The 23988-nt window shown below is 44.8% G+C and overlaps 1 protein-coding gene across 1 annotated transcript in view; it reads right to left on the minus strand.

Annotated features, from left to right (window-relative positions):
• Positions 1-23988, minus strand: part of pde4dip (phosphodiesterase 4D interacting protein) — a 72303-nt gene that overhangs the window by 5909 nt on the left and 42406 nt on the right. Inside the window, exons 15-38 of the mRNA XM_078285503.1 lie at positions 23683-23787; positions 23296-23433; positions 22910-23089; positions 22596-22790; positions 21972-22241; positions 21640-21805; positions 18580-18689; positions 18039-18208; positions 17527-17869; positions 16910-17090; positions 16277-16393; positions 15296-15764; positions 14371-14606; positions 14179-14227; positions 7213-7493; positions 6094-6243; positions 3990-4280; positions 3717-3848; positions 3429-3548; positions 2625-2814; positions 2324-2448; positions 1703-1840; positions 911-1015; positions 150-343 (exon numbers count right to left, since the gene is read on the minus strand). Of these exons, the coding sequence (XP_078141629.1) occupies positions 150-343; positions 911-1015; positions 1703-1840; positions 2324-2448; positions 2625-2814; positions 3429-3548; positions 3717-3848; positions 3990-4280; positions 6094-6243; positions 7213-7493; positions 14179-14227; positions 14371-14606; positions 15296-15764; positions 16277-16393; positions 16910-17090; positions 17527-17869; positions 18039-18208; positions 18580-18689; positions 21640-21805; positions 21972-22241; positions 22596-22790; positions 22910-23089; positions 23296-23433; positions 23683-23787 (4455 nt within the window). The remainder of the gene's footprint in view (positions 1-149; positions 344-910; positions 1016-1702; positions 1841-2323; positions 2449-2624; positions 2815-3428; positions 3549-3716; positions 3849-3989; positions 4281-6093; positions 6244-7212; positions 7494-14178; positions 14228-14370; positions 14607-15295; positions 15765-16276; positions 16394-16909; positions 17091-17526; positions 17870-18038; positions 18209-18579; positions 18690-21639; positions 21806-21971; positions 22242-22595; positions 22791-22909; positions 23090-23295; positions 23434-23682; positions 23788-23988) is intronic.

Raw genomic sequence — 23988 nt, forward strand, 5'->3', positions numbered from 1 at the left:
GACAACTGAGGAGGTAATGAGATATCAAGAGCCACTCTCCTCACTTGTGTTCCTCCCAGTCCTACACAGTAACACATCTTGGTTTCTTGGCTACTTCCAATGTCTCAGGATCACCTGAACCTGTGACGTTCGGTTCCTGGACCTCTCACCTGGTGCAGGCTGAACTCCCGCAGCATCGGGGCGGTCAGGGACTGGATTGTGGTCTCCATCTTGCGGACGAGAGCGCTGCCCTCCAGGATCTGCTGCTGCAGAGCCTTGAAGTCGTCCACGTGGCCCACCGTGTGGCGGCCGTGGCGGTTGGCGAAGGAGCCGTCCGGGGCCAGGCCCTGCAGAGTCGGGGCTGCTGGGAAGAGGAGAGAAGAGAGACAGACATATTATTTTACAGAAACATAAACTCTTCAAAAGAAAACATGCTTTGGAACAAGATTTTTGGTGTTACTTTTCATCATGTGTCAGCACATTTTGAGTCAACATGTGTTGCCAGTATAATGACACTTCTTTAACACATATGGAATTGAAAAGTAACAAGATATATTTTATTTTTTCCTCTTTACTCATTTTTTTTTTACACTTTTATTTAGTCAAATGTCTGTAAACCACTGGGCAGATTTCACATGGATTAAGTTTAGCCTGGGACAATCACAGTAGATTTAAATGTATCCACTAGCTTTAATCCATGCTGTGAAACTTGCCCATTTGTTTTTATGTAGGTGATAAAAAATATGAATAACATAGAGTTGATAACCATAAAGGTGATTATACGTGTGTCCATCTAGAGGTAATTGAGATGGACAATGTTGCTTTCAGAAGTGAAGAAGACTGTGTTGGTCATAATTGTTGGGCCAAGTGTCCATTTACAGTGCTTCTAAATGTTGCCTATGTGTCACAGCCTTAAGGCGGTGGGCCTCACCTTGGTCAGCAGCCCCAGTCTCCACAGTGTGTTCTTGTGTAGGGGTGAGAGGGGTGGAAGTACTGAGGAGTCCTGTGTCTCTCACAGGAGGAGAGGGAGCGTTGTCTGTGGAGAACAGCAACGGCACAATGAGAATCAGGCGGACAAGAGGAATGTCCATAAGTACTGAACAGTAAGTAGGATTATACTGCAGTGAATTGCATTGGACTATACTGAATCAAATCCAATCATATTGCATCACCTCAATCATTGATCTGCTCATGGTTCCTGGCTAAATAACAGTAACATATCAATGTTGCCAGGTGATAACTTTGTAACTCTAATTTTCGTGATTTTGATTTCATGTTTTAACTTAAATTGAAGGGTCACATGCTGCTCTATGGGTTGAGAAAGTTCTCCGACCCTTGAGCTTATGAAGACCTTTCAAAACCCATTGGATAAAATGATTGTTTTTCTTGGTTCTTGAAAACCTGGCAACAACAATATGACAACATTATACCTCAACTAATTCAGTTAAAAATGAAGCTATGTAGTGTGCTTGTCTTGGAAACTGTCTCCTTACATTGACTTTGAAAAGGTCAAAGGCAGTGGGCGATGTGTTCAAATTGAACATGGTGAATGGTAGGCAAACACATTTTTGTATTCCTTCCCCCTTCCCCCTAAAATCTTATACTGAATAGAGCAGATGCATTTAATTATTTTGTTAACAAGAGGGATGCTGTCCCTTTTCATCCTGCCTGGAACCACCCAGTGGTCAAAAGGAGGATGTCTGGGTGTGTGAGGTGTACTGACCGTTGAAGAGCTGTCTCCTGGCATGAGGCTGTGTGTCAGCCTGACCAGTCAGCCGCTGCTCCAGCTGAATATGCAGCTCTCTGGGGTCAAAGGTTACAGCGATGTCCCCTGGCTGGGAGCCCTCACTGCCCTGACCTGCTTGGAAACATACACAAACAGAGAGAGAGAGAGAGAGAGAGAGAGAGAGATTTATCCTTTTGTATGCCAAAGCTGAGTAATTCTCTAGGAGCTGTGCCAGATGCACATCGTGTTTTCACTGTTCAAGAGCTCAAGCTGAATAGAAACAGTCATTTTGTTTTGTTATGTTCCCTGAGGTTTGTTTGCTTGTGGTTTGCTTGTGTTTGTGTGCGAGTGAGAGAGAGAAGGGGGATTTAACATTAAGTTGATGGTTTTAATTGATCAGTGTCACTGATTAGCTGTGATCTTGCACTAACAAAACCCTCAAATGAACTCAAATGAACTGACTTCAATCGACAAAACACAGATTATTGATTGACCCAAGCCACTCCATTGATAACCAATCCTTCACACTGACAATAAGCCACAGCTGAACTGTTACAGTAACAACAAAGCTGGTCTAGAGTAGTTAGTTACAGAGTGCAGTAGTGATGAGAGTCTTACCTGAGTGTGTGTTTTTGGGGACGCCACACACTCTGTGGTACATCTGGAGCTCACACTGCAGAGAGTGGACCAGGCCCCGGCTCTCACACAACTGCTGCTGGAGAACACTCACCTCATGCTGGAGCCTGTAGACACACACACACACACACACACACACACACACAAACATAATCACACACATGTAATTTAGCGTGTTGCTCTTGTCAATTTATATGAAGCAGTAAAAATCAACTTACTAGAAAACTTACTCTGCATAAATGTTAACCACACACACACACACGCACACACACACTCTCTCTACCTGTTGATGGTTTCTTGGTGCCTCTGTCTGTCCTGTCTGAGCTGTGTGATCTCCTGACTGTGAGCCTGAGCCTCAGCTTGCAGCCTCCTGCTTTGCTCCGCCCACCTCTCTGCCTCTAACTCCGCCTCCTTCAGCCTGGCCCGCTCCAGCAGGACCGCCTCCCGCATCTGCTCCGCCTCCTTACTGCCATCTGCATGGGAGAGATAACATTACAGAGCTTGACGCGGGCGGGGAATTCAAGGCTGAACCAACCCAAAACTTGAATCATTTCTGGATACAGTACTTCCACCAGTGAACTATATCTTGACACTTTAACAGTATGTTTGAGCCTGTCACTAACTTGCATTCTGGCCATTAAGTGAGAAATTCAGCCTGAGCCAAATCTGTTGACATCAGTTGTGTCCAATCAGGTTTAGGCAAAAATATCATACTGTAGAATATTCCATTATAAGGTTTGCAGATAGCAGATATTTTGTACCGATATTCAGTATATTTAAATTTGACAAAACAAATTCCAAAAGATTTATGAATATTCAGTTATTCCTCAGAACTGTATAATTGTCAGGGTGGAAAAGCCTCTGAAACATTGAAACCCAGGACAATAATACTTATACTAATAATAATATTCATGCACATTAGAATCAATCCAGATTAAGGGCTTCCCATAGACAACCAACGTGGTATTGATCAATTGTACAATACATATGTAAACAAAGGAATTTAATCATATGCATCATTTCGGAAGTGGACAACATTGGCCAATATCTGATTTTTAATAAAAGGCCTGCATCAGCATCTGTGTACCTCTGGTGGCCTGCTTGATCTGGTTCTGCAGGCTGACGTTCTCCTCCTTCAGAAGTCTGATCTCACTGGACAGCTGACCGACCGAGTCCAGACCCTGGATATAGATGTTGGTAGGAGCACCTGCAGAGAAGAGGGAGAAGGAGGACAGGGGAGAATAAGGAGACAGAAGGTGAAGGAGGTGAAAATGGGGAAGGAATAAATTACCTATCTGCAGTGCTGTGTCAATCAATATTTACTATATGTAATGTGTTGAGAAAGGGGATGCAATATTAAAAGTGTGTGTCTTACCTTTCTCCCTGGCGGTGTTGGCCAGTCTCTCCTCCAGCTGCTGTCGGAGGCGGTCGTTGGTCTGAATGGAGTCCTCCAGTCTCTGCCTCAGGCTCCTGATCTCTCTCAGATGCTCCTTCATCAGGTCTGAGCCTACAGCAAACCAGATCATAGGTGCACTTTATGAAATAAGATATTCTATTCCTGTCCAATACAGTTAAATTGCATTTTCACATTGTTTTTCATCACTTAGTTTTTATCTATCTGGTCTGATATTAAAGGCTGTATCTCTACCTGTGTGGCTGGTGCCTGACTGGTACCCCGACGATCCTGACGACAGGTCAGCTCCGACTCTCATTGGCCGGGCACCATAGGTCATATCCCACAATGCACTGTTCTCCAGCAGGCTGGCCCCAGCTTTCATGGCTGGGCTGGCATTCAGACCGGCACTGAGGCTGGCAGCGCCGCCGAGAGGAGAAGGCAGGAGGCCGTGGTAGGATAGAGGAAGGAAGCCGGAGGAGTCGGGCTGCGGGTGGGCCGACAGTGGGAAACCTTGGAGAGGCTTAGATTGTGGAATGGAAAACCCTGCAGAGGATGAGGGAAGATTAAAAAAAACACTGCATATTTGTTTGCAAAAAAAGCCTGAAATGTATAGATAAATACATCTAAGATTGTCTATTTGTCAGTAGACTTGTCAGTCTAGAGACAGGGTGAAATCACACTCTCATGCCTACCAAACCCAGAGAGAGAAGGGAGTGAGTGAGAGAGGGAGGGGAGAGTGAATGAGAGAGGGAGAGAGAGAGAGAGAGAGAGAGAGAGAGAAAGAGATAGAGTCCCAGAAAGATGTGGATTTCTTTCCAGATATAGAATGAGTTTGTTAATTATACATCAGTGAGGGCTTCTCAAATCGACATTCCACACCAGAGTTTGAGATCACAGCAAATCCATCTCAAGCTGGATGCACTGGGTTCATTAAGCACCAAGACAAGAACAGTTATTTAATAAGAGACATTATTAAGTACTGTGCTGTATTGTTTAAGACAAGGGGATGAGGAAAAGAGCAGAAGAAAGGAGGGAGAGGAGGCAATTAGGGAGATATGGATTATGCGGCCACAGGCGATGAGTTACAGCAAATCATCTCTCACTCAATTACACACACACTCCACCCTCCAGCTCTATCTACGGGCCTGTAGACAGCACAGTCACATGACTATCATTACCCATTATTCTTATTGATGGTGAAATAGTAATGGTAAGGCGGCTAACTACCAAGCAGCAAATATATTTCTTCATGCAATTCTTGTTCTAGTTAGTTAGTAGCCATAAGAGTCAATAAAAGGAATATCATGAAAATTACTTAAAAATACAAAAACTATGCATCATTTAAGTCTTATTTCAGGGTGTGGGTGGGGACCCAAATAGGTCACAGATATCTGAAAGAGAGTTCTGTCATATTTTAATTACCTGGGTCCCAGAGCAAAATGCATTCATTTTTATTAGGCCTCTAGTCTTAGCTGATTAATGAAAGTACAAATAAGGAAATTATATAGATTAATTAAAATGTACCATCCAAGCTTAGGCCCTGTACAGGCCAAACTTCAAACAGGAAAACTGTTGTTTATAACACACACACACACACATGCGCGTGCACACACACACACACACACACACACACACACACACACACACACACTCGCATGCACACACAGTCAAGCAAACGCACTCTCACTGTCTCCCAGCTGCCTCTGCAACATCTGCAGCTCCTGGTGCACCTCAGCCAGGGAGAAACCAACCCCCCCGTTGCCTTGGTAACGGGTTCGCAGGGTGGCAGAGTGGGGATCAAAGGGCAAGGGTGCCCTCTGGGTGGAGGAGGGGACAAAGTGGTAGGGGGTAGAGGTGAAGACTGGGGCTGGGAGAGATGTGGATGTAGGCACAGAAAACCGCCCTGGAACTATGGATGGAGAGAGGAGGAAGAGAAGAGAAGAGAAGAAAAGAAAAGAAAAGAAAGGAAAAGAAAGGAAAAGAAAAGAAAAGAAAAGAAAAGAAAAGAAAAGAAGAGAAAGAGGGGTAGAATAGTATAATAACCAGAGAATAGACAGATGCGGACAGACAACAGAGAGGAGAATAATGAAAGAGATACAGGCAAGGAAAGGAAAAGCAGGAACTACTGTGAAGGTCTACACAAAATAACAGTAGATGAAGGGATAGAGAATTGATTTACATGGGTTGAATGTCAGTCACACGTGAATGACTGAGTTCTAAAGAATTTGCGGTCTGATTACATCAAACATCATAACATCATAACATCAAACGTTTGGCATTGTTCTTTGTCTTGATGTTTTTTTGGGAACATAGCCAATGTAGCGTGCTAACTCTCCTCCCTCCTCCCTCTTCCTACCTGTCTGACTCTGCATGTCAGCGGCTTTGTGAGGAGAGCTGGGGCATTGCATGCTGGGACAGCTGAGACAGGACCGGGCTCTGTGGGATGAGGTGATGGATGGAGGGACAGAGGGATGGCGTGACATGGAACCACTGTGGGAGTGGCAATCTGGAAATCAAAAGAGTGTAGTGTCACCGAGGGACATGATAGATGGCATGAGTTGTGGAAGCAGACACATTAAATAATGGGTGCATGTGTGTGTGTGTGTGTGTGTGTGTGTGTGTGTGTGTGTTTTATTATGCGTGTACTCAGGGCACCATATTAAATTTGCATGCCTTTTTTTAATCCAGGACATTTGTGCTTTATTTGTCATTAACAGAGAGGATAGGCGAGACTGCAGATGGCATGTGACAAAGGTCAAGATCCTGATTAAAACTCATTACATCCTGAGCATATCACATTGTCTGGGCTTAAAGGAAAAATCCACCGTGAAACACTTTAACACTTAATAAAATCGCCAGTGTACCTTGCATTACTGGGCCCATTTTGTTGTTTGGTGGTGATTTTTTTTTATTCCTGTGGATGACTGGCCAAATGTAGACAACACAATGTCACATCAAGATATTTCCATTGCAGAAATCTTTTCAACTATCTTAAACATCAATAGTAAACTTCAGGTTTTGGTGTCACTCATAATCAAAGAGCAAGAGCTTCTTTCTAGACTCCATTAGACATTTTGCACCAACGTTCAACAATCACACAGGGAGAAAGCCAACAGTAGCCTCAATAGACCAGAATGCATTGCAGCCACAACACATTTTGCGCAATTCTCACTTTTTTCCGACTGGAAAAACTCGTACTCTCTTGCTGTTACTATGCTCTCGCTATCACTACTACTCTCTCCACCAACATTTATAATCCACAGATGAATGCAACAAGTTCAGGCTCGTTCATCTGGGGGATGTTGAAAGTCAAAGTTGAAAGTGGGAAATGTAGGAAATCACTAACTGAAGTAACAGGTGGGACACATTGAACACCACTGATTGATGATAGAACAGTGTAAAAGTATCTGAAGGTGGATTTCCCCTTTAACCCTGCTGCACCACAGAGCCCCATGCATGTGTGTGGGGTATTTACCTGTGCTGGCCCTGGTAGAGGCCTGGGTTTCCTCCTGGCCGAACTCACTGGCAGCGTCCATGTCAGAGCAAAGCTCCAGGTCCTCATTGGTGGAGCCCTGCTCGTCAGACACGAAGGAGATGCGATCCGATTGGTCGGTGGTCTCAGAGAGGGCATGGCTGCTGCAGGGTGTGTCGGAGCGATGATGATGATGATGGTGATGATGATGAGACTGGTGCTGGTTGAGTTTGGCACGGAGAGACTCGATGACCTTGTCTTTCTGCTGCAGCTCCTTACTTAGCCTGTACACACGTGGATATACACACACACACACACACACACACACACACACACACACACAAACGGACACACATATATGAATACATATATACAGAGAGGCAATCAATATGTGTTTCATTCATATTGAGCTACTGGACATTCCTCATGAAGCACACTCACATTCTTCTTCTTGAAGTAATACCGCTCTCGTTTTTGTTCAACCTCTACTAAGGCTGATTGTAAGGTATTAGTGTCTCTTCTTTCCAATAACCCATCAAATTCTATCCATTCCTGCCCCCACCAGGCAAGGAAGGACAGTTGAGTGTTACAGTTCTGATGGATCAAAATTATTGAACGGAGAAACTGCTCATACACACACAATATGCTGCTATACCAAGTAAATGATATGACCTTTCTATGTGACATACAGATGTCCCTGGCTATGTATGTTAAGTCTATGATACACCAAATAGAATAGAGTACAATAGAATCTTTATTGCCACACAACCGGTGGTCGGTGGACAGCGTGATGAAACAGAATGGAACACAATAGTAAAAGTCTGGACACAAAATAATAAGTAGACACCAAACAAGGCATAATATTATATTTATGCCTCTCTTCTCTTTGCCAATATCTAAGTTACACATGTATCATCGTTGCAAGTCATTTTGTGGAAGGATTTACTCTTCTCTGTGAATGGCTGCAGTGTGTAAGCCCTTAGTAACCTTGGCTACTTATCTGCACTGTACTGAACAGACACACACAGAGAGAGACACGCTGATCTTATCCCATTGCTTTGGAGAAGCTTCTCACTGCCTCACACATAGACACACGACTGCATAACTTCACACACATGCAAATATACACACTTTCACCAGGATCAACACAGATAATCAATAAAAGGAAGGTGATGAATGAAGATGCGCTCTCTCTCTCCCTCAGACACACACACACACACACACACACACATTTGGAAAAATGGACAGGCAGAGGGACAGGCAGCAGACACACTACACATACAAATTAATGGCAGAAGTTGCATTCGCAGTCTGTCCCCTACAGCTGATTTAATTAACACTGATGTGTTGGGACACAGATGCTAGGGTGAAGGTCACTCATCTAAATCGATGCCAGGCTGATCCATGGACACACACGTGCACCAACACACACACACAACACAACACCACGCACACACACACCCACACACACAATCTATAGACACACATGCAGTAAACCCACACACCTACACACCACACATGGTCACACACACATATGCTCACACTCACACACACAGACACACACATGAACATTATGGTCCCATCTGTTTATGCCCCAACACTATTTGAGGCTCTCTCATATAGTACCTTTTAATCACTCTTATAATTATACCAGAATCAATTCCCATGTCTCTCATCTTTCACTTGGCCTTGCTTGTATAAATTACTTCTTTTAGATTATCTATGGCAATACTGAGACGAGCTGATTGTCCAAACAAAATTGCTCTTAGAGATAGCAGAGCGTGTACATTTGCCGCTGTGTGTTAGTGTGTTTGCTCTCCGTTTATGCATCTATTGCTATTTTTCGTTTTCATGTGTCATATCATCACAGATCAGATTTTTTCTCTCTCTCTTACTTGTCCAGTTGAGTGAGCAGTGCTCTCCTCTCCCTGTCAGTGTGTTTCTTCAGCAGGGCCAGCTCTCTCTCCTGGGCTTTCCACTCCCACAGAGAGAAGGAGAACAGCGAGTCTCTGTACAGCGGGCTGCTCTTCGACAACATGGACTTCCACAGAGGAGCCATCGGCCCCCTTCACCTTCCCCTGCTCACCTGGCCCGCGCGCGCCACCCAACGGCCCTCTGCCTGGGCTACACGTCGACCATCCCTGCCCTCTTTCCTGCCCTCCTCCTTCTCTGCCTCTTTCTCAGCCTCCCAGGACACACCAGGAATTCCAGCCTGTTGTTGTTGTTGTCGCTGAAAACCGTCTCCGTGGCAGTTACTCCCAGCCGTGTCTCCAAGGTAACCGAGCGCTGCTCATTAGCTGTGCGGCCAAGGTCCTGACCCCAAACAGCGGGTGACAGCAGGTACAGTGGAGAGGTAGAACGTGAGCAAGGGATGAAGCAATGGAGGGAGGGATAGAGGGATGACTGAGCATGCGGGCAATCGGGTGAAAAGCAGAGCAAATCCCCAGATTACGGAGACGGGCTTCCAAAGGAGCTGGGTTCAGGTGGCTCCCTGCTTGGCTAGTAGCTACTTTACACACACACACACACACACACACACACACACACACACTCACACACAGATACAGGGAGTGTACGGGCTGGGAGTTAACCCGAACAGTTCTCCTCCGAAGAGACAATTCAGAGGCTGAGGTAGTCCAAACAGTGAGGACACACAAAGACGATCATCCGGAGGGTGTGTGTGGTCTAGAGAGCCCAAAAACTTTAGATCCGATTCAGATGGTTTGTGCATGGGCTGCAACGACAGGGTGCCGTCCAAATGCTTTAGATCCACCCACACTAGATCAGTCAGAGACAGTTCAAAGTGGGCCCAGGCCAGGAATAGGTGCAGCAGATACAGTAGATCAATAGAAGTCTCCCTTAGCCCCAGTGGAGCCCAAATAAATGCACTGTATCATCATTTCAGTCCACCACTGTGCTATGAGGTCAGTGTAACCCTGAGCCTGGTGCAACTGCATGAACTGAATTTAAATGAATTATTAAAATATAAAATTAGGAATTAGCAGTGCAGTTAGGTAGCACAATATGACTCAGTCTCACACTCAACTGCCTGAGGAAAACAGCAGCAGCACTCTCCCTCTCCCTCGCTCTCTTTGTGCCTCTGTAACTCTTTGCTTCTTTTCTCTTTCTGTTTCTCCGCCTCTGTCGTTTCCCTCGTTTCCAGGTCCAAAATTACTCCCGGCTCCACTCCTCTGCATTGAAGTCCCAGCCTCGAATATGTTATATTGACCTCAGGGAAAGCCTCTCATTAACGTTCCGGACACAAGTTTGCCTTTTCCCTGCTTCCGCCTCCCACCAGCAAACACACAGCAGCCCAAAGGAGAGACGCAGAGATGAGAGAGCAGCGAGAGAGAGAGAGAGAGAGAGGGAGGAGAGGAAAAGAGAGACGTGTGTATAAACGGACGTCCGAGCCCGAGGGCTCTTGTGCTCACGCTGCAATGACCATCAGAGAGAGAGAGAGAGCGGCTGAATGGCGATACACAAAGCAGCACTTCCTCTGTCTTCTGGCTGTGTGCGTATGTGTGTTTTCAGAACACACACTGGCACACACTGCGATCCGTCAGTCCCAAAAACTTGACCCCGTCTCCTCCAATAAGAGAATGAATTCACAAAGCGTGCGGTCCTTTTCGTGAATGACTGCAGAGTTCCTGAGAAATTTAAACATCCATCCCACGTTGGAAGAAGGTCTCTCGGTGAATGCTGCGGGATTATTCTTACAAGAAGAAAACTTTCAGTCCGACTTCAGCTCGAGGAAAGGCCAAGAACTGATCTGATGCCAAAGTAGAACTTCAGAGAGTGAAGCGCAATCGGTTGTCTTGAATCAAACTAGATTGTCCGCAGCAAATAAAAGATCCTCCTATAACTCCTTTATAATATGCTCCCATAGCTGAAGACTAATGGATGTTACACCATGTGCTACTCTTGATATAGTGAAGCAAAGTGATGCTCTCTCTATCTCACTACCTCCCTCTCACCCTCTCTTGCTTCGCCTCACGCTCTCTCTGCCTCTAACACACTCTCTCTCCCTCCCTCTCTCTTTCTCTCTCTCTCTCTCTCTCTCTCTCTCTCTCTCTCTCTCTCGGCTTTAGCTGCTCCTGACCTATTTCCCTCCCCATGCAAGGTCTTAATAACTTAACCTGATTAGAGGCCCCCAGCCTAACGCAGCCAGCACAAGCCTCAGCTACATTACGCCATCAATGCATACACACTCCTATATAAACATACACACACTTATTCACATCATGTATATGAAAGCATAAACAAATGGCACTCACTGGTTCATACACATTAGCCTTTGCTATGCGCACCCACACACCCACACACAATATGTCACACACAGTCTTGGTGTGAATTTAATCAATGCACATCCTGCTTTCTTCACACTCACAATTACCGGAGCGGGCTAAATGGGATGGATGGCTGTCGCGGAAAACACACAAGATAAGTCTCCTCCACATCTGGTTTGCCATCTGCGCTGCTCCTACATTATGTTACGTTACTGCAGGGCTCTCTCTCTGTCTCTGAGGGGCAGCTCTAATTACCCACAGTGCATTGTGGGCGCGCTGGGGTTTGACCCAGCTCTCACCCCTTCTCCCCCGCTGCAGAGGACAAGCTTCAACTGAGTCCACGCAACCTCACAGTCGCTTCCAACTCAGATTCTAAATGGAGACAAACACAAAACGCGAGGGAACGGAGCAGGCTGTGTGCTAACTTTGATGTGCGTAAGCTTCTTACACCAAAATTCGCACATGCTATTCCTCTGATGTTGGACAGTCCTGTATAGATTTCTGGACATAGATGAAAACATACTGTATATATACACTGACAGTGAACAGGGCATAAACTTTGAGAACATAGTGATGGTTCAAAAAGGTGATTTTATGGAGATATGGGCACAGAGTTGTTTGCATCTTCACAAACATTTATTTAACTGTCCAATAATATAGCAACAAAATGGTTTTCTGCTGTAATGGTACTGTGTGTCAAAGAGCTGTGTTATGAAACAGAATTAGGAGTCGTGTTACAAGTGTTATTGAACATCCAGAACATCCATCACTCATCCAGAAGAGATGGCCACACACTGCGCTTTTACCATTAGCCTGGAAAGACACTTAAGCTGGGCTGTACTGGTAATGTTCATAAAATATATACATTATATAGCATTACATAACATTTAAGCGATGAGCCAAGAGAGGCTGTGCTGTACACTCACTTTAGAAGAGTTAAGAGGCGTCGGTAAGTAAAGTAAACCAGCGGTGACACACCACTGCACCAAAAAAAAAAACAGTGCAAATGTTCAATATCTTTCATAATATTAAGTTAAATGTTATTCTCCTTCCATTTGATATAGTTCTTGAACAGTGGCTAAACAAAGTGGTTGCTAGGTGACACATGCATAACAGTATGAGTGATGATTATCATTTAGCACAGTCATAATTAAATTAACTGCTGAATGATTCAGCTGTGCATTTATCAAGTATTATTACGCCCTTCAAATGTGAGTCAGCCAATCAGAACTGAGGACCGGAACTATCCGTTTTATAATATATTGTATTATAAAACATCTCTCTTTCATACATACAGCATGACCTCTCACCCTTGCCCCCCGCCCTCTCTCTCTCTCTCTCTCTCTCTCTCTCTCTCTCACACACACACACACACACAACAGCCCTAGTCATGAGTCCTCTGATTAGTCAGAGGTTAGTCAGAGTGTATGCTGTCTCTGCAGTGAATACATACAAGGTGACGTGATGCAGTTACGCTAGACCAGAACATGACCCAACCTGATTACAGCATTATAACATGTTGATCACGTACTGGCCGTCAACTGGCCATCACATCACTCTGTCCCTCTCTCTTTGTCTCTCTCACACACTCTCTGTCTTTACTCTTTGCCTCTCTTTCTTCGCTTGAATAACAATCTGTGTCTCCATCTCACTCCAGCTCTCTCCCTTTGTTCTTCTCTTTCCCTTTGTCCATCTTTCTCTGTTTCTCTACTGAGGGGATTTCACTTTCCACTCTCTGCCTAATTAGCTGACCCATCAACTGGCTAGTTATGTCCTTACTGGGGCATCAGTTGTGCCCTCCTAGTCACGACTCCCATGGCAAGAATAAAGGGGTGAAGGGTGGGTGGGTGGTTGAACGCGTGTGGGAGGGAGTTGATCCAATCACGGCTCTCCTCTCCAGTGTGTGATGCCAGAGGGCCTTGGGGGTTTGTAATGTGGTGACATCACAGCAGCATCATCAGCAACACATCCCTGGCTTAACAAGTTAGCTCTGACGCCATTGCTGAAGGGCCTAAGCAGCATGTCTAGCCACCTGCAACCAGCCACGGGAAACAAAGGGTGACACGGTGTACCAGAATGAAAGAAACCAAATATGGCTGCATGGGGCGGAGAAGAAGTGAGAGGCACGAAATCTAAGCTGGAGGAGTGGATCGGAAATGTAAAGATTTTCTCAATTGTTTTTACTGCAGTGTAGAAATAAAATGAGACTCTTCTATTCTTAAACCCATGAGTCTGATCCTACAAAAGCATGCTCTTCAATTAACAGAGGGAATCTATTTCTACCAGATGTGAGTTCAATTATCTTCTTCATCGCTGCTGCACAAGCTATCAATGCTCTTCTGGTTGTCGGAAGTCTTTCCCACCCACCCCCACTCTTCCTCTGTCATTAATTACCCAATTACCTCTGTCATTAATTAACCAGCTGGGTCATTACTCATTATCGAGTGAGCATCTGATTATTCTGCCCCGAGGAACAAACATCAGCTAGCGCATCACAGATCAATGCTTTCTATTGACCAACATCTAGTGTTATGCAGCACTGGACACCAGGCCAGAAATGCTGTTGCCACACAAATTCACACTCAGAGGCAAATGCATACACACACACACAGACACATACATACAAACACACACACACACACACACACACACACACACACACACAGAGTAGATTAGCACTGACCGGATAGCTAGCAGCTCTGTCTTATCATCTGGATCTTCTGAATGATCTCCTGTTGGAAAGAGAACAAAGATTTACATCAATAACTTACGTAAAGACATTGTGTGTCTGTGTGTGTGTGTGTGTGTGTGTGTGTGTGTGTGTGTGGCCATATGCAACGGTGTGATACTGTAATCATGAATCCACCCTACTCACGTCCACTGATCTTTGCGCTGACTCGTTGAGCCAGAGCGCTGCTCTGTGCCAGCTGGTCTCTGAAGCTCTGGCCCATGTAGTAGTCGATGTCGTTCGCCCTCAGCAGCTCCTCAAAGGCCTTGGTGGTGTCTCCCAGATGCTGGGTCAGGATGTGGCACACGCCCCGGCCCTCCCGCAGCCGCTGCCGTAGGTGGGACAGCTCCCGGGCCTGGGCCTGGATCAACGTGTCAAATTTACTAGAAGAAAGAGAAAAAGAGAGAGAGAGAGAGAGAGATGAGTGGTTACATACAGAAACCTTGACAATCCATGAAATACTGCATATTACCAAACAAATATTAGCCTACAAAATAATTACTGTCATTAATGTCTACTGACTGCAGTGAGATGGTTAGGGCTACTTACATTGTTTCAAACTATAACCATTTAGCTTACAATTACATTACATGTGAAATCATCTGAATATTTCATGAAAGAGGTATTCATTTTCTGCCATTTTCTGTCCCCATCCCCGCATACCATGGCTAAATTTGATTAACATGGAACAATATTAACATAGAGGGAGACTGAGTGGATGTTATTTGCTTGCCATGATAAATGGATTTCAAGATGTGTAAATCACTAAACTGGCGAGAAGCTTAGACATTTTATGGCATGGAGTACACTGTGCATCAATCACTAGAAGAGCAAGAGTCAGACTCAAAAGAATAACTACAATTGTGTTATGCTTGTTTGCACTGTGATCTTTTCTTGTCTTGTCTTGCACAAGAATTCTCTTTTTTTTTTACCTCTATTGCTGTGGATGTTGACTGTCAGTGAATACGTTGTCTATATAATACATGCGGTGTTTTTACTAACCATCCTTGCAAAGAAAAATTCTCTCCATGTGACAAACCACATAAAACTTAAATGAAATGACCTCACTTACCCAGGCCAGGTGGCAGCCTTGCCGTCCTCGCCGACAGACTTCTTGCCACCTTTCCTCAGCTGGTCCTCCAGGGCGCCCACACGGGACACCAACTCCTGGAGGTCCTTGTCCGGGCGAGGATGGCGCGGCGAGGGCATCGGACCTCCGTCAGACGACTGCCAGCCCTCGTCCTCCTCCGCCCCGCTCTGGGAGGGCGAAGCCTGGAAGGACCAGTTGACCTTGCGGGGCGTGGAGGGTCCGTAATCGCTGGAGGTGGAGAGGGAGCGGAGGCGGCTCTGCAGGCCGCGGATCACCCCCTGAGAGCGGGACAGCTGCGAGCGCAGGTCCTCAACGAGGCGCTGCAGAGACGACACCTCGTCTCCGTAACCGCCGGTCTGGGAGTTGGTCTTGGTGTAGGTGCTGCTGGTGTTGGCAGGCCACCACTGGGAGCCGCACTCCAGAGAGGTGCACATCTCCAAGTCATCAAACTCTGTCAGCGAAGACACACGTTCATAGAATGTTTAATATCAGTCTGAAATTGATTTCCCCTTAACCTTGCCCTTAGGTAGCATCAAACATAAGAAAAAATCTAAAATCTTTACCCTAGGTCAGGGTCGTTGATTTTTGTCCAATTATAATGCTTAATTTGAGATCTATACACAAGTCAATAAACTCTGAAAAGAGTGGAAATTAAATAAATGCTTGTACTATCAAGCTGTTGTGATTAAATATAGTAACTTAACTAGGAAGAAACAATATATGGTACCATTCATTTGAGAACTATTGACTTCTGTCAAGGACTTTGCTGCCCTCTGGTGTTTGTACATCAGTACTACAACTATATAGTCAGTGAAATGATTGTTTTCAGGAAATGTTTGTGCGTCACAGAGTATGGGTTACTTTTTTAGTTTACTTTTGAAACTGAACCCTAACTAAGACCAAAGGGCCACTGCAAAATGTCTGTAAATAGGAGCTGTGACACTGAGTGCCAGTCAGTCATACCTGGGCTGCTGGTGTCTTCTCTCTCTGCCTCGTTCTCACTGCGGCCGCAGGTCTCATAGCCCAGGTCCTGGAGGTCCACCTGGATCTGCTTACTGTCCTGCTGCACCGATGTCTCCGCTGCAGGGGGAGAGAGAAGAAGAATGAGCCTGACTGGAATGTGTTTACACCAGGCCGGTCTGGAACCCATCCTTTCAGTAACTTTAAACATTTGTTTTATCCAGCCTGAAGGTGTCACATTATTATTAGTACACTTTTTTTATTTTAAAGCATGCAATCACCATAATACACACATCATTGGTGATATGTGCAGCATTTTAACATCAATAAATCATTACCACTTTAATTCTGAGACATTAGTATAATAAACAAATGAGACCATCGCCAAGAAGATTGCAGCCTTTACACTGCATTTTACATTATGTGCCACCAGGTTGGATTCCATGGTAATTCTGCTGAATTGCTTTTCAGCACAAAGGGATATTGCTTAATGGCACAAAACAGGAAGAGAGCCACTGTCATAACATCTCTAACCTCCAGGCCATAAAGTTGTAAATTTTACAATTTGTGGGTGATCCAGCTGATTTAAAAAGAAACTGGCGTTCAGTACAGCATCAACACAGTGTGTCCACTCACTGAGTAAGTCTCTGTAGTCTTTGAGCTGCTCGGCCTGAGCCTGGACGGTGGCCTCAGACACCATCAGCCTCTCCTGCAGCTCTTTACTCTGCTGCTGGAGACGCGATGCCTTCTCACACATCACCGAGGCCACGGCGCTCTGCTGCCGGCCGGCTGACAGCTCACTCTCCACGTCTGCTTCCTAATTAGACAGGAAAAGAAAGAAAGGGCTACATGAGGCAAAATGCCTTCCAATACAGGGATAGGGAGAAACAGACAACTCAAAATACTCTTTTACTCTTTCTCTTTTATAGCATTTTTTTTTATTTCCTAGTTCCTCTGTTAAATTGTGAACCTCATTGTGACTGGTGGAGATAATCATACTTCAAAACACTTTTTAGGATGACTATATGTGACCCAACATGGATAAAAGGGACAAAACTGGGTTCTTCATATATTAAAATTTCCATAGACAAATTATTTTTTGGAATTATTAGCTAAAAGTGCAATTTTGATCAAACTTTTTCCAGTGTAAAATGGATCTCTTCTAAAGCTAAATGCCTGATTGGAAATTTCAGTTGGGCAATGAGGTCACTGGTATACGCGGCAGTATTGCTCCACAGTATGGCTCCCTCTACCTGTGGGGAGTGGGACAGCAGGGCTCCCAGGTCCAGTGATACAGGTCTGGTGGCCTTCCTCTTCCCCTGGTTGTCTCTGGTCTGCGGCTTGTCCAGGTGTTTACCCTGAGACAAACACAGCTCACCATCCCACGCATCCCACTGCTCAGACACTTCCTCTTCGTCCTCTTCCTCCTCCCCCTCTATAGTCACATCCAACTCCTCTTCCTCCTCCTCCTCCTCCTCCTCCTCCTCCTCCTCCTCTTCGCCCTCTAACACCTTCTGTTCGTCGCTTGGTTCGTTGGTGTCAGGCAGTTGATGCTTTAAATCCTCATTTTCCGCACGCAGGTTGAACAGGGCGATCCTATGAGACAGAGGATAAAAACAGTGTTGTTCATGGCCTAACTTAAGCATGTGCAGTTAAGTTTAAGTAAAGGCTAATTAAGTAAAACCTAAGTAATTAAGAGTTAAAAAAAAAAAAAAAAAAAAAAAAAGACAGTAGGCAGTGTTTACCCTGAGACAGACTGTCTTACCTCATCTGTGAAAGGGAGGAGAAGCCAGCCTTCTCCAGCTGAGCCTTGAGCTCCCCCAGCTGTCTCTCCACCACTCTCTTCTGCGCCACCAGCTGTTTGACCTCCACCAGCCTCTGGCCTTCAAACAAGGGGTCCTGGGACAGACTCCCCTTCCCTGGCCCTCCAGCACCCTGATCAGACAGACGGGAAGGGCAAGAGACAGGTCAGTCACACCTGAATTCATAGCCTGTAACTAACCCCTGAATCATTGACACAGCTCAATTCAATTTTAAATGTTAGATTATTTAATTCATGTCTTTGAAGGATTCATGTGGTCATGTAAATGGACCAGTGATCCAAGATAATTATCTTTAGTTTTTTGCATTATAAAGGTCCAGCACATCCAGCCAAATTGCTTGCATGTATGATCTAGACTCAAATGTAGTATTCACATGCCATCAGCTGGCTAGTAGCCTAAGCATAAACATTACGGGGGACTTCGTAGCTTTATGAGTAGATAAGTATGAGCTTATCTCGATTTCCAGGTTGGCTGCATTCATACCTTCATATTGGCCAGGGACTGGGCGGTCAGTCTGGACTCCTCTTCATCAGCGCTGTCAGCATACTCACTGTTGGCATCATCATCTTCTTCTTCATCCTCTGAGCTCAGTTCTACAGAAAGAACAGCACAGTTGAAACATGTACGGAAAAATGGAAAAACAAGTAAAAACAACAGAAAAACAACAGAAATGACCAATCATTAACTGCTTTGGCCTTTAAATGTCTTCATTAAATGATGTTTACTTTGTGACCATGTGCAATTCAACAATCATTCAAGTACAATTATGTAAAAACACACTTTGTAATCAACACAGGCTTGTGTCTCCATAAAAGAAAAGGTGTGGCCAGCTCTCTGAAATAAATACTCTCACCACTACTCCTCCCTTGCACAAATAGTTCAGCCAACTTGCCAAGATTCCTAACCTCCATGACGATGCTGGTAATTTGTGCTCTTTGGGGGAATAACAGTCTCATGTGTAACCATTACACTGCTGAGCTGGGTAGCATTGGGCCATTCATGGATCTGACTGTATGTACATATAAACCAGAAACTTGTTTTTGACAGACGTGGTAACTGTGCAGAGTTAGGGACATGTGTTGTGTGCGGTGGGGACCGGTCACTGATGCTGTGAGGGATTATACTGCGTGCATTGCACAGGCATTGTGGTTTCAATTGTGCAGCTGGTGCTTACGCAAGACTTCACTGCAATGAATGTGCACATTAGCCAAAAGTTGGGACCAATGCATAGTGAATTAGAGAAGCTCCAGTAAAAGGCATCGTTATGGCATGGATCTAAACACTAGATCTGGCCCAGGATATAATCCAATACATTAAGCCATTGATAAAGGCTTTAGGGACAGCATGGACCAGTTGGAGGGATGGATCTAAAAGGCTTATGATGTCCTAACAGAATAGGATTAGGGTTGATCTTCTCAACATGTGCTTGCCTGTGAAATTTTACATGTAACTGTGACGAGGTTAAATCCTGGCCATGACTTTCACTGAATGTGCTGTTGGAAAAACAAATGAAGAACTAATGGAGGATAGACTACTCACTCGCCTATTGACTCTTTTTATTGTCAGTGCCATTAGGTGTATATGTTTATAGGTTTACATTTTATCTGCTAAGCCACATAATGGTCTATATCACAGAAAGTTGGTCACATTTGAATGGATTTAGTCACTTATCTGAATCTGATCTATATTGGCTGACATCATAGAACCAATCAGATTGTGTCAATTGTGCAAAGCAGAGCCTGACATTCTATACTCTATAATGCGTGTGACATATGCTCTCTATCTTAATTAGGTCTGAGAGTCACACACATGCATGAATACACACAAGAAAAGGAGTGCATTTATTCCTCTGAAACTGGACACTGATTAAGTTACTGTGCATTTAGTGTGTACTTCTTTTTAGTCTGTGCATTTGCCTGACTGTAGCAAACAGAAGAGTTGATTAATGTATTGGAGAAAGACATACAGTAGGGATGTGTTTCTGTACCATGGGAGGGGAACAAATAAAAGTTGGGCCAATATATAAATGTGTAAGCAGAGGGGGACAGTTGAACCGTACAAACCATGAACACCTGCTGAATAAACCAATGCATAAGAGAGAGTACTGTAGGTTTATTTATTGAACTCGTCAATAACATGTAAGGTTCTGAATGAGTCTATATGAATCTATATGCTGCTATAATGTGCTTATAAGGAGAAATTGTAGGAACGCCTGCAATGCAAAAAGAAGTGACTGATCTTTTCATGCTGTTCAAACCTCTCAGGGAGACTGTGCATACATACAGTATGAAATACACTTTACATTCCAAGAAAATGACCCTCATACTTACTGTGCTCCAGTGTGACGCTCAATTTTATATTAATATTAAAAATGAATCACAGCTAAAGGTAATTCATGGTTGTTGAATTGCACTGAGTCTCGTAAAATCACAGAAGCAAACACATATTTGAAAACATTCATCTAAGCATTTTCTACATAAATGACAGCAGTAAATTCAGTATTGGTATTATATTCATAAAAGCAATGTGGTGTGATTATATTTTCATATGAGTTGGATTGAGTTATCATACAATTTACGCCATTCAGAAACGGCATGTACATGCTGCTGAACATGCAAAGGCACACACACATACAGTAATCTACTATGATTAGTATACATGACCAAATATTAAGATACAAAACCCAATAACACTATTTCACAAACGAAATAACGCTATATTGACTATCATACAAAATAGAAAATCTCTTGGGATATTAACAGTAAACAATTAAATGAATTGTGCAAAATCATAATAATGACGACATTGATAATTGCAGTAAAACCTTACAAAGAGATTAAATAAAACATTTTTTGCAGCCATTCCCAAACTAGTCATCACCCAGAAAGACACCCAGAGTACTTGAGGTTAAATTGAAGAGTTTTGTTCCAAAATGAGATCATTTGAAAAAAGTGACACCCTTACAAAATGATTGAAAGCACAAAATTAAAACAAATGCTAGCACTTTTTAGGAGATAGTACCTAAATTCTTGCTTACAGATTGGATCGTCTGCATTTTAGAGATACTGAATGATGAATTTCAGGTAATGATTTTTATTCCAAAATGCATATACAGTGTTTTGGAATAGAACTCTTCAATTAGAAGTATTAAGACTGCCACCACTCTCCAACCCAACCACCACTACTCCCTGCTGCTGTAGATGATCTATCCCTCTATATACCCACATTACACTCTTGAAATTAAATGTCTCACTTATGAAAGAGACATTTCACACATGAATGTTCTGCCTTTTCGAGCCAGAACTGAGATCTGTTGGAAATGGCTTGGAGTTGGAAGCCAAAATCCATGAAGTTCCATTCCTAGTTACAATAAATAATGTTCAGTGTTAGCATTGTCACCCAGAAAGTCCCATGGGTTAAATTCCTGTTAAATTAGTAGGACCACCACCATGCGCCACTCCACTCTGACCACCACAATCACCGTTCCCCTGCTGCTGGGGAGCTGCCATTACAGATACTGGCCCATGCTTCTCTGATGCCCACCTCCAAACTCAGGCTGCCTGTTGTTTGGCCTGTCCCTGCCTAAGACGGGACCTCTGGCTGGGGGGACGTCCTGCTGGACTAGGCTCTCCCTCAGCTCCTGGATCTCCTGGGTCAGTCTCTCTACCAGAGGAAGACCTGACGGCTCCACCATCTGCCTCTGGAAGCCCTGAAATATGAACACACACACACAGGCATGTGGGCGTACACACGGAAGACACACACACACACACACACACACACACAATTAGGTAAAGTTATGCACAATTTGCCAAGGCTTTTTTTACACATGTGCACACACACACACAAAGATCCCCTCGCTCTCTCATACTGACCCTGATGATCTCCTCCTTAACATGGAGCGTCCTGGTGAGGGAGTCCAGCGTGGCGGCCTGACTCCTGCTCTCCTCCTGGGCCTCCTTCTCCCTCATCAGGGCCAGATGCAGCTCCTCCTGCACGGCCTGCAGCTCCACACTGGAGTCCGGTCCAGAGATAGAGCTCGATCCGACCCCCGACACCTGGAAACCTGAGGACAGCTGTCTGCGGAGCTCCTGGAGCCTCACCGTCTGCTCGTTCATCACCTCACCTAGCCGGCCCGCCGAGTCCTGGAGGAGGATTAAGGAAGAGCAGGTCTTACATGGCCCAAAGGATGGAGTTTTTTGGGATGGAAGAGTGAGAAAATTCACCCAGTTCAAAGAGTCTCACATTACTATACAATGGAATTTAAAGCTCATGTTGACCATCAAACCTCAAAGTGCTTGATACAGTATCTTTTTTATCTTTATTATTAGCAGTTTTCCAGTAAGAATACTTCTTGCTTACTTCTCCATGATATCCATGATATCCTAACTTTCTTTTTTCTAATTTATGTTCACAATTTTTCACCTTCCTCACCTACTACTACTATATTAGACCTGAGTGCAGACCCTGTTCACTTCTGTTCAGCTGATCTCCAGTACCTGAATGTACTGGTCCCTGGCACTGATGGTGCTGAACAGATCCTGGACCTGCTCCTGGTGCTCCTGGGCCTGCCGCGTTCGGTCGGACAGCACCTCCTGGAAGAGCCTGTCCTTGAGCTGGAGACGAGCCCGCAACTCCTCCAGAACGTCGCTGGGTCCCGTTTGGATCTGGGACAGCAGGGAGCGACGCAGATCCTACAGGAGAGGGAAGGGGAAGAAGGATTTTGACATAAACGCACAAGGTATATTCTTGATTTCCTTCCAGAATTGTGTCCCTCCTGGTCTAAAGGTCAGGGTTTTGGTCCCCCCCTCACCTCTGCCTCCTGGGTGCGGGTGTGCAGCGCCGTCTGCAGCTGGCTGATGAGTGTGTCCCTCTCTCTCAGACTGCGACTCTGCCTCTCCTCGCTCTCCTGCTGCTGCCGCTGCACGCTCCTCCAGGCCTCACACACCTGCTCCAGCTCCAGACCCTTACCACGCACCAGCACCTCCAGGCTCTGACAAACACACACACACACACATAGACACACAGAGGCAGACACACAAGAAGAACGTTGATGACCGTGATGGATTTGAGGTGGTGCGTGTGTGAGACAGAGAGAGAGAGAATGGTGGGGGAAGTAAACAAATCGAGGAGAGGGAGGGAGTGTTAGCATGTGTGTGTGTGTGTGTAAGTTCTGTATAGGTGTGTGTGTATTCTTACAGTGATAGTCTCTTCGTTGTTGGCCAGGACACAGCGCTGCCTCTCCAGGTCTCTCTCCTTCTCTCTCAGTAGCAGCTGCAGCCGACGCGTCTCCTCCTCCTTCTGTTCCACAGAGCGGAACTTCTCATCCACTGCTCGCTGCGGATTGGACGACACAACTGTCAATCATCACTATGCCTGACACCTCTCAAATGAGGTCCCAACAACAACAAAATAAAACAAACGAAATAGGACCAATTTCAATTTCACTCTCAACCACACCGTTCAGATTAAGAGATTTACAAAAGCCAAGTCTAATTCTAAGTAAGTTATCATATTGAGATGAAGATGCAATATTGATTAATATTGGAGTGTTGGTGAGTCGGTGTGTTTGTGTGTGTTGTCTACCTCCAGTGCTCTGTCTCTGTCCTTGATGCGCTGGCGGAGTTTCTGAAGCAGAGAGTCTCTCTTCTCCTTTGGGTCATGCTGCTGCTCCAGCAAGTCAGAGTAGTCCTGGTAGAGAACAAAGCAGAGTGGGTCAGCGTGCATGTGTGTGTGTGTGTGTGTGTGTGTTCTTTGGCCAGTCCTCAATTCTTCATGGGGCTGTTTGTTGATTTAGGGTTAAGATTAGAATTAGAATTTGGTTAGTTTAGCAATTAAGGAATTAATGTACTCAATGGAAGGCCCTTACAAGTATAGTAAGATAAATGTACA

The sequence above is a fragment of the Centroberyx gerrardi genome, chromosome 9, assembly GCF_048128805.1.
Source record: "Centroberyx gerrardi isolate f3 chromosome 9, fCenGer3.hap1.cur.20231027, whole genome shotgun sequence".
In the NCBI taxonomy this organism is placed as follows: domain Eukaryota; kingdom Metazoa; phylum Chordata; class Actinopteri; order Beryciformes; family Berycidae; genus Centroberyx; species Centroberyx gerrardi.